This window comes from Chlamydotis macqueenii, chromosome 2, assembly GCF_036417535.1.
Source record: "Chlamydotis macqueenii isolate bChlMac1 chromosome 2, bChlMac1.mat, whole genome shotgun sequence".
Classification (NCBI taxonomy): Eukaryota; Metazoa; Chordata; class Aves; order Otidiformes; family Otididae; genus Chlamydotis; species Chlamydotis macqueenii.
Genome location: NC_141557.1, coordinates 1,456,924 through 1,470,076, shown reverse-complemented (window position 1 = coordinate 1,470,076; position 13,153 = coordinate 1,456,924). Strand labels below are relative to the sequence as shown.

Below are 13,153 nucleotides of genomic sequence, written 5' to 3'. Positions count from 1 at the left end.
AATCCTAATGAAATAAAAAAGCTAATAGTTCTTTTTCAGGTAGCACTGGTGTGAATTCCTACAGCACACACTGAAAATCTCCCAGTGCCTTCAGACTGCTGCATCATTAATATCCCCTAAAAAGAGCTCGCTAACTCTGCACCCAGTTCCAACGACTTCTTTTGTCAAATATATTCAAAGCTTCAGTATTACTGAATAAGGACTACTCACAATATGTCATATTCCACAAAAATCTTTACTTTGGTTTTCATACTTTATTTCCACAGCGTTATGAACGGGGAAAAAATAAGGCACAAGTTTACAGAGCAGCTGGAGTTTAAAGTGAAAATTCTCAATCTGTTTATCCCTAATGAAACCGCAGTCCAGTGAGAAGTCATCTCTCTCTGCAGTTTACTACGGGCCAAAGAGAGGGGGAAGAAGCCCACAGAAACGTGATTTAAGTGAGGAGCCATAGCCCTCAAACCAAGGACAAGTTCTAAGAAATATGATTTCCAACAGGTTTATCAGTCATTTGTGACATAAATTAACAATCCAGAGAAAAAGCTAAAAGCTCTGACCTTATTTCCTCCATCTAGAAAAGGAAGGTAATTCCTCCATTCTTCTATTGCAGCGAGGTTAGGGCAGACGGATACAATAAAGAGAATTTTTTTTCCAGACTGACTGGGCTTTGTGAGTAGCCAACGACTCCAATTTCTATTTTAAAGTTTTTTTTCTTTCTCTTCTTCATATAGAAGAGAAATAAGTTATTTAAAAAGAAACAGAAAGAAGAAAAATACTTCTTAACAATCAAATGCGACCGCAAAGAAACCAACGCAGCAATGGGATTCCCAAGCAGGCTTTTACAGGACACTTCAAGTGGAAATGTTTCTAGTACGGATACACAATTTTCTGCTAATAACCGTATACTTTCTGCTACCACAACTGACAACCATATCAGTTTAAACAAGAGCGTTAAGTTAAATTAGTGTTGAAATAAATGACGGTCGAAATTAAATCCTGTTATATCTTTATGAATGAGGATTTAAAAATTCCCAATCCAGACTAGGTTTAACTGTTTGAAACTGCCTCGGTTTGAAGTAAATACGATAACAAACAGACAATAAACAAAAATAAAAATCTTGTATAACATCCTCAAACTCCTCATACCGTAAATACAAATGGACATTACTGAAAGAGCTCCCATCAGACTCCGGAAAACAAAAATAAAAATCAAGAAAATCCATCAGAAGTCTCCTTGTCTATCAAAACAGTGCGTCACGCAAAAGATCTCAGCTCATACAAAGCAGCTGACATCCCCTTCCCTCACCCTGTGCAAGTCTTTACTTTTTTTACACCAATTTACACCAGTTTCTGAAAATCTCATCAGTATTAGCCCACAACAAGCTGTAGTCCTGAGATGTTGTTTTATGAATATATATAAATAACGATGAAACCGAGACACAGAAAGATTATACGCCTCGCAGAAGATCACAAGGGAAATCTGGAACCAAACACAGGTTTCTCAACGCTCGCTGCTGGGACAAGCACTGCAAAACATAATGTCATCTGAAAAACAACTCCTAGACTTTACTAACAGCAACAGACACCTTCAGCCAGGCACAGCCGTACTAGGGAGACAAGCAGAAATTGTAAACAAGGAAATGACTCTTAAGTTTTTGTCGAATCTCAGCCTAGAGCCCATTTTCACAAACTAAGAGTTCCACAAACTCCTCTAACCACCACTAGCTCCCACTCAAGACACCATTTTATCTCAAGTCTGGTCTCTGCCTTCAAGGTTGTGAAAATATTAATGCCTGACGCAGTCTCACAACCGTGCCATAAAAAAAGATTTCCCTAAACCGTATCTCAAGCTCCTTACCTCTATCTGTAGATGCAGAACTCTCTGTCAGCCTTCTGGGGGCTGCTGCCTTTACAGAACCGTCCATTCGTAGGCAGAATTTTTTTCCTGAGTATTTCTTTCTCTTCAAAGTCCAAAAGAGCAGGTAAAAAAAAAATCCAAAGCTAAAGCAAGAATCCTACTATGGCCGTTGTCACAAAGAAAAATATATAAGGAATAGAGAATGTGTATTTAACACTGGATCTAAGAGTAAAAGAAGTCCTCTCAGTCCAGGAGAAGAAATGAAGCAGTCACTTGGCCTGTGTGTATAAACGTGTGTACACGCATAAGTCATATGACTTCTGACTCACCTGAGAGCTTATAGGCTTTGCCTGACACTCAGCTCCTTTCTGTGCCAGAGGCCAGAACTTCCAAGCAAAAAACCTCTTTGGTAATTAAATCCATTGATTGTTCCATTTTTCCCCAATATAACGACGTTATAGATCTGCACGACTTTTCTTTTTTTTCTTCTCTCTCTCTCCTTTCTTAGAAAAGAAAGTTAAATCTTGCAGAAATATAGACGCAGGACAAGACTGATTTTATTCAACAATGAAAACAGTCGTCGAGGGTACAGGACACAGCTACTGTTTATGAAAATTCGAGGGCGTACCATAACTTCATACAAGACTTCAAGGAGTCAGATTAAAACACACCATAAATTTTACCAATGTTAAACAAACAAAAGAAGAAACGGTTACAATTATTTGAAGTTCGCTGGAAAAAAGCTTTACAAATGTACTTCACTTACGACGCTCGTGCACTGTGTTGTATAATGCTGGGCATTAACCTGTGATTGCAGCTAAAAACCACCCTATGGTTTTTATCCTGTTACTTTTTTAACTCTGCTCTCCTCAATATTAAAGAAACTTCTTGGACTCATCTACTGGCAGCACTTTGCCTTTTGTAAAACAGAACCTTGCCTCTGCTTCTCTCTTACCTGCTTGTTCTGCACCTGCATGAAGAACATCTCATCATACTTGAGCCGTGCAAAGAAGAGCACTGTTAAATATACCAGCTTCATCTCTGACGTGAACATTTAAGACCAAATAGCTCAGCTGCTGTCATTCAAAATGAAAAGTTTTGGGGTTTTTTTCCCCCCCATATTCCCTGAAGTTTTGACAATCCTATTTCAGAAACGCAGAGCTAGAAGCCTTCTGCCACTCACACAGCTGGTTTACTGTAAGGAACTATTACTCAAAATTCAGGATCTCTCTCCTGGTCTCCTCCCATCACTTTATTTTGACTCCATCACTCATCATTCCTCCTAAGAAATAACTAGAAATTCCTTATATTACCATACATGGGATATTCAAGAGGCGGTGGATGCCCCATCCCTGGAAACATCCCAGGCCAGGTTGGCCGGGGCTCTGAGCAACCTGATCCGGTTGGAGATGTCCCTGCTCCTTGCAGGGGGGTTGGGCTGGGTGGGCTTTAAAGGTCCCTTCCAACCCAAACCATTCCGTGGTTCTACAATTTTGTAAAACACACTGAAAAAAGCCTCACCTGCAAACAAAACCTACCATTTCAGTGTTCCCACCCAGAAAACAAAACCAAAACCAAACCCACAACAAACAAAAAAATCCCCAACAACAAACAGATGTATGTCCTTTAGAATACCATGCAAAGGACTAGCTTGGCAGGAGAAAAAAAAAAAAAAAAAAACAAAACCAAAAAACAAAACAACAAATGGCTTCTAATTACTTGTAAATACAGTCAAGAATAGGTTTATCAACTCAGGAGGGTTACGGTCCTTAAACCCCTTCCCTGTATGCAACGGAAGAGGTTTATTTATTGATTTCACAAGAAATCCCTTCACATTTTTTTAAAAGAAATATATGTTTGTCTCCACATTTGTCTACAGAGCAGGTGATGCATGCAGTCTCTCCCAACCCGGGCTCCCCAACATCAACCCATGACCCACACCCTGTAAACCGCCTCTTTTTTCAGCAGTGAGTCTTTTTAAACACACCCGCACCCCGAACCGCGGGCAGCACCGTACACGGCTCTACGCCGCAGCGCAGAGCAAGACCCAGGCTTCGCAGCGAAGAGATACGGATTACGTTCCCGGCGGCATCACCACAACATTGCACAAATTCTTCAGCTAACGCGTAACTTGGTGGCTGCTTCTATAAAAAGGAGGTGACTCACCTTCTCTTGTGAGGTGCCCCGAGATCACTCAGCGAAACGTAAGCATTAGTAACTGCCCCAGGTGCGAGGAGATGCGACAGACAGCGTCAGCGCATGAGCAGAACACTGTCCTTTTGTAACGTGTCTACCTCAGAGCCTCCAGAACTCAGTCATAAGATTCTTCTCATCTGCCCTCGCTAATTATCTGCAGAATACTCCTCCACGTGCTTCTAACGTGTCAGCGTCAGTTACTTTTTGTCCTGCTCCAAGTTTCCATAGGCTGGAAACCACCATCTCTGGTGGTTTATTCGCAAAGCCACCATCTGGCAAACGACGATTTAAACACTCCTGCGAGCCCAACAGCCCTCAAAATAAAAATGTTTATAAGGCTTATCAAGCGACCCTTTCTCTTTTTTAACTGAAGGTCTAAGATGCGGTTCCGCCAGGTTTCTAACTCTACGATTCTCCGAGCGATGCTCCAAGACACGAAGTACTGAGGGGTGACCCTCCAAGAAGCGCAGCGGGCAAAGACACGTTGTACCTCCCCACTACGGCACACAGAGAAATTCAGCTCCTCTCATCTCAGAAAGATCAACAGATCCCCAATAAAGAATGGCTCTAGACCGAGAGGCCCCTCCACATCATCATGTTTTCATCCTTCTATGGAAAAAAAACATTTTTGATCCCAATCTATTTCTGACATAAAGCAACTTTAGAGAAGACCAAAGTCCCACCAAACTCTCCTAAACACATTTAAGTGTGGGTCTGCCTCAGCTCCCATCCTCTAACCCCCACCAGCCCCTACAGCGCCTGGGTTAAACCTCACCAGCCTTCCTTTGAACCTTGACCCTGTCTCAACCTCTCCAACCCAAAACTCAGACCCACTTACACTTCCCAAACCTTGCTCCCCCGCCCTCCCAGGGTGCCCCTCCCCACCTCAGGGGTGAACCCTCCTCTGTCTCCCTTCTTTCCTCCCCCAGCTCGCTCCCCTCTCCTTCCCCAATGCCATCCCCAACACTCACTATCTGTTTCCTTACCCTACGCTACAACTCCTCCTTCCCAAAACACATTTCCATCCCTTCCTCTCCCTCTTTCCCAGCGCAAAGACAGTCTTTCTCCTCCTCATCCCAAACACAACACCAGCACCTGCGATACTAGATCATTCCTCAGTCTCTGCCCCTTTTCCCAATACAGAAGAGACTCTGTTCTTTCCCTAGTCCTACTAGCGAAAGCGGTAGGTCAGTCACCCCAAATTATCTTCTCTCCTTCACTGCTAGGCCAGGCCCCACCGCAATCCTCATCTCTCCCTCTGCCACAGCTCTAGCACAAACCGATCTCCGGAGATTTACGATCTCTTTCCTCTCGTATCCAGCGACAGGATGTTTCAACGGGACGTCAGGAAGCATTTCTTTATTGAAAGGGTGGTCAAACACTGGAACAGTGTTTAAGCGGCATTTAGACAGCGCCCTTCATAACGTGCTTTAACTTGGCCAGCCCTGAACGGGCCGGGCAGTTAAACTGTATGGCCACGGCAGGGCCTTTCCAGCTGAAACAGCCTGTTCCGTCCTACTGCATCCAAACTCCTCACACCCTCCCCTCTTCAGGTTTATCCTTCCCCTGTCTATAAGCCAGATATCCAAACCCCCGTTCCCGCAACTCCCTCCAGCTCCAGGCCAGACCCCCACCCCCACCCCTTCCCCTAGGCCAACCCCCGACCTCTCCGTGCCCGCCCTCCCCTCGGGCTCAGGCCAAACCACCCTCGCACCCCTACCCGCACACTGGCAAGCTCCCCCCTTTCCTCCGAACCGCGGATAAACCCCTCCAGTCTCCCCCTTCCCGCCGCCGCCAACCCCTCCAGGCCCAGGCCCCGCACCCACCTCCCTCCACGCACCGCAGCCCGGCTCCCAGCCCCGCATCGACGCTCTGCGCCTGCGCCCGCCGCCCGCTGCTATTGGCTAAGCCGCGCCCCGGTGCTCTTCCCTTCTCTACCCCCCCGGGCCCCGCCTGCCGAGCGCCGAGGTTCTGTGCGCGGCCGCAGAACTCTGTCCCCTCCGCCTCCGCCTCTGCCGCCGCCGCCGCTCGCCCCGGGGTCCTGTCCCGCGGGAGGCGGGGGTGAGTATCCGTTCCCCGCTGTCCTCTCCGTTTCCACGGGTCGCGGACGCGCGGGTGGGCCGAGAACACACCGTGTGCGACGCCCTGTGATGTCCGGGTCCCCCCGTGGAGCTCCGTGCGGGGGGGGGTGGGGGGAAGGGGCTCATGGCGGCCCCTTGCCCACCCTGAGCTCGCTGGTGGCCCCTTCCCCCTTGTGTCACCCCTCTCCTGAAGCCCATCCCTGCATGGCGTGTCACCTCGCTTACCCTTGCGTGTAAGGGTCCCCCTCTGTGCTCAGCCTCCCCGCCCCCCAAACACCTCCCTTTTATTCACTATTATTTACTCTTTTTTAATTTTTTTTTTTAGCCTATAATTGCTGCCTGGCCCATAGAGAAAGGTCCGAGGAGGGTGGGAGATGCCAGAGCTGCTGTCTTCTCCTGACAAAGGGGTGATCCCCAGTAGTTGCCAGACTGCAGCAGTTTCACAGGGCCTCAAGTATTTCGGGAGTTTCCTTCCCTACACTCCTGCAATTAATTATTTTAGCAGGGATATCCCACTGAAATTAATGTTTCTGCCGTTTTAGGAAGGATCTAGCCCTTGCTGGTCGTCCCCAGACACCGTGGTCGCCCTGGCATGAAGGTGATGAGGGAAAAGCAACATCTTCGCCATCCGTAGGGCGACTTTGTCGACGGATATCCCACCAGCGTTAAACTTCATAAACTATGGAAGATCCTAATTAGCCCGTCGTGGTGGGATGCTCCTGCACGACTTCTTGTTTTACCTCTGGCCGTTTATATTTTCCTGTGAGTTTTTATGGGTTTAGAGGCTCAAGTCATATTTTAAAGCAGTTTTTTTTTTGGCAACGCAGTCTTGGCCAAGCCAGGAAGAGTATCCAGCCTGCATGGACAGGGCAACATTTGCCTGTTCCACTGCCTTTTATCGTGACTACAACAGCTCATCTCAGGGTGCGTTCAGCCTCCCCGGAGGACACGTTGACTTCATTGAAAAAGTAGACTCGTTCACTTACTCGGACTTTTTCCGGGACTATTTGATTCCCAACCACCCCTGTATTTTCTCAGCTAAATTCACTGAAGACTGGAGCAGCAGGAGGAACTGGGTTACTTGGGATGGAAAGCCTAATTTTGATCATCTGCTGCAGAAGTTTGGTAAGTCATGGCATTTTTAATACCTAATTAAAACGTGTGTGCTAAATGACACGGCTCTTTTTTAATCTCAGGAACAGAACCGCTAGACAAAACCAAGCAATTCTCCAGGCTTCTTCCGATCTCAAATTTATTGCCGTAATGAAGTAAAATAAAAAGTGTTGTATGATTTAACCATACAAACTGCTTAACTTTAACTAGAGGAGCAGCCTGACGCTTTCCCCAGGCAAGGGGAAAATATTCTGTAGTGGCAGTGAAATATCTTTTCAGGCTGCAAAATATTAGTGTGTTTACTAGGAATCAATACGCCGCTCATAATGTAGTTTTAAGAGGAAAATTCAGGTCAGATTAAATAAATAACTTCTGCTCTGAGTCACGTTTGCCTCAAATGATGGCGTTAGATGTGAGAGCTGGACTAGGGATTCTTGCTTTATGTGATGGTGCTGTGCTCAGCATGATAGGACCCAGGTACTAGAGGCTACTGCAGTGGGTAAGGTTAAGGGAATTCAGTTTCGTTTCATCCTCATTCCGTTTCATTTCATTCGGCATCGTTTGTTCTCTCCCCATGTGGCCTCAAAGAGTTTGTATTTCAGGAGAGGCCGTAGTACCTGTTGCCAACTGTGATGTCAAGGAGTACAATTCTAACCCGAAGCAGCAGCTCCCCTTCAAGGAGTACGTAAAGTACTGGAAAGAGTACATTAGAAATGACTACCGCTCATCCCGGGGGTGCCTTTATCTGAAGGACTGGCACCTGAGCAGGTAAGAGAGCACTGTGGACACCCCCGCGTGCCGTGCCCAGCAGAGAGCTGCCGCGGAGCCTGGGTGTTCATTTCCTAATGCCTGAGCGTTTAAAAGCAGCTGCCCACCAAAATATCAGTCTTCTACTGCACTGTTCTTGGGGTGTTTCACGTGACAAGATCCTTAAACAGGTCATTGTTTCCCGAAGAGGCTGACATTCTTGAGCACTTGCCTTTTAATTTATATTTTAAATGACTATGTTATCCCTGTGGAAACCGCGTGGCTCTAACATTTGGCTTTTGTTCGACTGCTACAGCGCAAATTTTACTTCTTAAAAAGAAGGGGGACATTTCTGATTGTGTTTCTTTCAGTGAGCGTGTGTGAGTTATAATCCTTTATCATCAGTTTTCTTTTCTGTTAACCTTCCCAGTCTTTAAAGTTCTCTTCACCCTGTTCTGGCTTTCCTTCTCCTCCAGCCCTGCGAGGTGGGTGGTTGTCCATTCCCCATGTCTGTGTAGGACTTTCATGTCTTTTCCACTCAAATCTCTTCTTCCTTAAATGTATCCTGCTCTTAATCCAAATTTCTTATGATCACCTCATTTTCGTTTTTAAGCGTGCCAGTGACTTACAATAGAGGAATTTGCCAGTCTCTGCCTCCCTGCCTGTCCGCTTTCCCAGACGCCGATGCTGTGGCTTCCTACAGAAAGTCCGCATGTGCAGCCTAGGATGGGAAAGTTGCGGCATATCCTGCAGGAAGAGGCCACGTGCTTGTCAAAATCCCACAGCCTGGTTTCCCTCTGACCTTCACACCCCCAACCTGTCATTCAGTTGGACAATCAGTCTTGCAGGTGTCTCATCTAAAGAGAATGTGTTTATTAGGACCTGTCTTTGCCATGGTGAGAAGGAGTCTCTCAAATAGTAGTTAACCTTCACGGAAAAGCACTCGTGTGTGCATTTTGTGTGCAACTAAGAGCTGTCAATGATATAAGAGGTGGCCTGCCAGAGACCTGGTTGGTCTCTCTGTCTGGTTTTTGGAAACTGAAGTAGGAGGAGCAATGCTGCATTTTCCTGAGACCCATTTCCAACACCTTATCTTTTTAAGAGCTTTCCCCGAGCAAGATGTTTATACAACCCCTGTGTATTTCTCATCCGACTGGCTGAATGAATACTGGGATGCTATAGCTGTGGATGATTACCGGTTTGTCTACATGGGACCTAAAGGTTCATGGTAAGGCAGTGTGGTTTCTGTCATTCTTACACACTCATTTTTAAGATTTAGTGTTGCAGAGGGTTATCACATTGTTCCCCAGGATAGCATCATGCTGTGTGACCATACTTCGTAGTGTTGTACCTGAACCCACCCAGGCTTGTTTCTCAAGCAGCTCGTTTGGTTCTGGATGTGAACCGTCCTTATGCAGTCAGCTAAAGTGGTTTTGCGCTTCAAAAAGCCCTGAACTGTGCACACAAAATCTGCAAAAGTTGTCAGCTAGCTTATGTAACATTTTAAAGCAGCATCTCCCTGGGGATCATCAGCCTCGGAGGGGTGCTGAGGAGTTGGTCAAATATTTTACAGGTGAACATTTTAAGTCCAGCCTTGGTGATAAAGTTGCATTTACAGTATTCTCATCAGTTCACATCACAGAATCTCCTGCCATCGAGGTATTTGTGAGACAGATTCAAAAGTACCTGATGGAGAAGCACAAAGGATATAAAATTCTGTGATACGATGTAGATGTAGTGGCCTTTTAATACATGAAACAGTCAAAACTAAATGAAGAAGATGACAGTTTTGCAAAGTAAAGGTTCATTTCTGTGTGTACGTCTGATTCTCACAGACTTTAAATCATCTTACAGCTTTTAGGCGTTGTGTTTACTTAAATTTCTGATTTTCCCCCAGGACTCCATTCCATGCTGATGTCTTCCGTTCCTACAGCTGGTCAGCCAATATATGTGGGAGAAAGAAATGGCTGTTGTATCCTGCAGGACAGGAGGAATACCTGAAAGATCGCCATGGCAACTTGCCCTTTGACGTGACTGCACCTAGTCTTCAAGACAGGAGTGTTTACCCTCGCTACAACCAAAGTCAGCCCCCTGTTGAAATTGTGCAGGAAGCAGGGGAGATAGTCTTCATCCCCAGTGGATGGCATCATCAAGTTTACAATCTGGTAAGATAACTGCTACCAACTTCTTCATAATGTAGAGAGATAATCAGGTTCAGCTTGAATCAGACCAAACTTTTCTTGCCACAGCGTGTTGTGGATGCCGAAAGTCTAACTGGGCCGCAAAAAAAAAATTTAGAGAGGTTCATGGAGGAAAGGTCTATCGGTGGCCGCTCGAGATGATGGCTAAAAGCAAGCCTGAACTCATAAGCTCCTTGGGTCGTTGACCACTAGAAGCTGGAAGAGTGTACAACTGAAGAAGCCGTCTGAACCCTCGTTTCTTCTGCTTTTCCTCATTAGATGCTACTAGTCACTGAGAAATAGGATGCTAGGTAAGATGGACTTATGGTGAGGCTGTTAATCTTGGTTTCTAAGTGTAAATTGCAATTTAATAATAGAGAATGCTAACAACCTGGTCTTCACGATTACAAACCAAAATTAACAACCTTGTTCCTTTCTCCTCGCTGCCTCCTCCCGCCTTTGTGCCCTTAAAAGGTGTGTTGAGGCAGAGGAACTGGAGACATTTGCCAGTTTACGGAGTGAAACAAGATTTGATTGTTCAGGGACGTTAGAAAGAGACGGCGTTTCAGCACAGTGGTGGTATTGATGCCAAAGAAACATTTCCCTTGCTGAGGAATATGATTTTACATTTGGCAGCATTGGTGTAACAGCTGTTTCCTCGCACGTTCCTATGCAGAGCCTAGTAACCGTTTAAATTATTTCTTCAGGAGGATACCATTTCCATTAACCACAACTGGGTGAATGGCTGCAACGTGGCTATAATGTGGTGCTTCCTGCAGGATGAATTAGCAGCTGTCCAGCGGGAAATCAATCAGTGGAAGGACCCTATGGATGACTGGCACCTACAATGCCAGGTATAACAACGTCGTGCTGGCTGCCTGACTCTCTATTAGAGGATCAGATATTTCCAGGGTGCATTGCACCACTTCATGAGTCCTAAGACACACAAGTCCACAACCTCATGCCTGGAATTCATATGGGTTTCATACAGAAGTAGGAACTGGTGACAATTTTGCAGGGAATCAAATATTGCTTTACTAACGGAAGGAAAGGCTTGTGGCAGTGTGTATTTGCGATGTCAAGGAGGTTAGGACGTTGTCTGAAAAACTAATAACTTCATCTGCTTTTCTTCAACTATCAAGGCTAGGATTAGCATCAAGATCAATCCTTGGTGTAGTATAAAATATGAGTGCTTTGTCGTGTAAACAGCAGAACTGATAAGACAGACCTCACCCAGAAGAGCTGGTTTGAAGACCATTCGTGACAAAACAGTGAATCCAAAACAAGCAAAGGTGAAGGTGGCAGCAGGTTTCTGAGTCTGCAAAGTGATGCTTTCAGAACGCGTAACTGTATTGAGGAGTGTGGCATCTTGTGTGCTTCCAAAAATCTTAAGCGTAAAACAAATGTGAAGTTTATTTCTGGAGGCTGTTACTGCTGTTCAGTTGATATCCTTCAAAAAGGGTTTAGAAAACAACAGCCATTTGGTAATTAGAAGAAACAGATTGTTGCTTTTGGGACTCGTGGCATTTCAAGTAAGGTAAAGAATTTTAGTGCTGTCAGGGAATTAAAAAAAATACCATTAAACATGGTTACTTATGATTCCAGATAGTTACTAGCTTGATAAAATATATTTTTGTAATTCTTACTGTAAATAAGAGAATTTTTTCCATTTCAATGCGTTTTTTTTTCTACCCTTAGTTGATCATGAAGTCTTGCACTGGTATAGACTACAAGGAGTTCTACAACTTCCTCAAAGTTATTGCAGAGAACAGGATTTCTGTCTTGGAAAACGGCCTCGATGACGAAGCTTCGGCAAAGAACACTCCAAAAGCTGCCATTTCCACCCTGGGCATGCTCCACGCAGTGTTTGATTTAAAGAGGACGGTGAAGGTGTTAACATCGTTGAATGCTAATGAAGATTTCAAGAAACTAGACCTGACATCGCTTTCTCCACCTCCGGAGGCATTACTCCACCACTTGAAAGCAGCAATAGATACAGCACTCCTCTAACTTATTTATTTAATTATTTGTAAAATGAACTTTTTGCAAAATGGGTATTTGTAGAAGACTGCCTCCTCCCTGTTTAATAGCTGTTGCAGTTTAAGTAGAAAGAGCCTTAATATAGAGTGGGGAGGGAGTACATTCATAAGAAGACTGAGTAATTTTTAACTTGACAGCATTCGAGTATCTAGAATAATTGGACAGGGGGAAAAAAATCGCAGATAAAGGAAAAACCCAAATCATGCTAATGCTGTATTATGAGCCCCACCGGTGAGTATGCGTTCAGGGAAGTGGAACAGAAATTCTTGGGGGATCAAGCTTAAGTCTCTCAGGGCTAAACACCAAGATTGCAGTGGTCTGCACCATATTCCCTTTGCTTCTGAGAGTGCTGTAAAGCTGCACTGCAGGACTGCAGGCTCCAGCAGTTAAGCTCTGCTTCATCTGATCACACCTAAATTGCTTGAAGACCTGTCCTGCTTCCAGGTACAGCTCAGCTTTTTTTTTTTTTTTTTAATATTAGAGAACTCTAGTTAGTTCTCTTCCCTTGAAGCCCGAGCTGGCTCAACAGCTGTAGCCTGGATGTGGAAGAGCTGACTGTACTATTTTCCTAGACAGTGGCATCTCTCTAAAACTGAAAGTCTCAGGTAGGGTCAGCCTTCCTACTGCTCCAGGGCTTGCAGGATTAAATTTAACATAATCATCAGGAAGCTGGAGTCCTGATTGCAAATTAATGCAGATAGCAAATCTGCCACTAATAATTTAAGCGTGCGATCCACCCAAGCTCAAAAGGAGGAGCTGGAATGTACTCTCACATTTCTACGCGCTATTTCAAGGCACAGTATTTTACGAAGTAGAGCTTTGATTAATCAGGGAAGCTAGCAAGTAGCCTCATAATATCTCCTAAAAAAAAAAAAAAAGCCACGCTGTTAACACACCAAACAGCACTACTGCATGGTTACAGAGCACAATTTGAATGC

At 45.0% G+C, this 13,153-nt stretch overlaps 2 protein-coding genes across 8 annotated transcripts in view; one reads left to right on the top strand and one right to left on the bottom strand.

Moving 5' to 3' along the window:
• The window catches only part of SNAP47 (synaptosome associated protein 47), a 42,250-nt gene extending 36,340 nt beyond the window's left edge, over positions 1-5,910 (bottom strand). For 5 of the 6 annotated variants that reach the window (XM_086741690.1, XM_086741689.1, XM_086741691.1 and 2 more), the window contains exon 1: positions 5,881-5,910. Coding sequence is in view for 1 of the 6 variants with exons in the window: in XM_086741694.1 (XP_086597820.1) it covers positions 1,859-1,925 (67 nt within the window). In the remaining 5 variants the exon portion in view is untranslated. Of the gene's footprint in view, positions 1-1,858; positions 2,470-5,880 lie in introns of those variants that run through there. The other variant, XM_086741694.1, reaches the window with a different exon arrangement.
• Positions 5,911-6,011: 101 nt separating this feature from the next.
• On the top strand, positions 6,012-12,418 carry JMJD4 (jumonji domain containing 4). Of its 2 annotated transcripts, none has more exons than XM_086741683.1 (7): positions 6,012-6,115; positions 6,678-7,260; positions 7,851-8,016; positions 9,098-9,223; positions 9,893-10,160; positions 10,883-11,029; positions 11,874-12,418. In XM_086741683.1, the coding sequence occupies exons 2-7, from the start codon at positions 6,996-6,998 to the stop codon at positions 12,183-12,185; spliced, it is 1,284 nt and encodes a 427-aa protein (XP_086597809.1). In that variant the 5' UTR covers positions 6,012-6,115; positions 6,678-6,995; the 3' UTR covers positions 12,186-12,418. The 2 variants fall into 2 exon arrangements, with proteins under 2 accessions (XP_086597809.1, XP_086597810.1); XM_086741684.1 differs by lacking the exon at positions 6,012-6,115 and adding an exon at positions 6,281-6,368.
• The last annotated feature ends 735 nt before the right edge of the window (positions 12,419-13,153 follow it).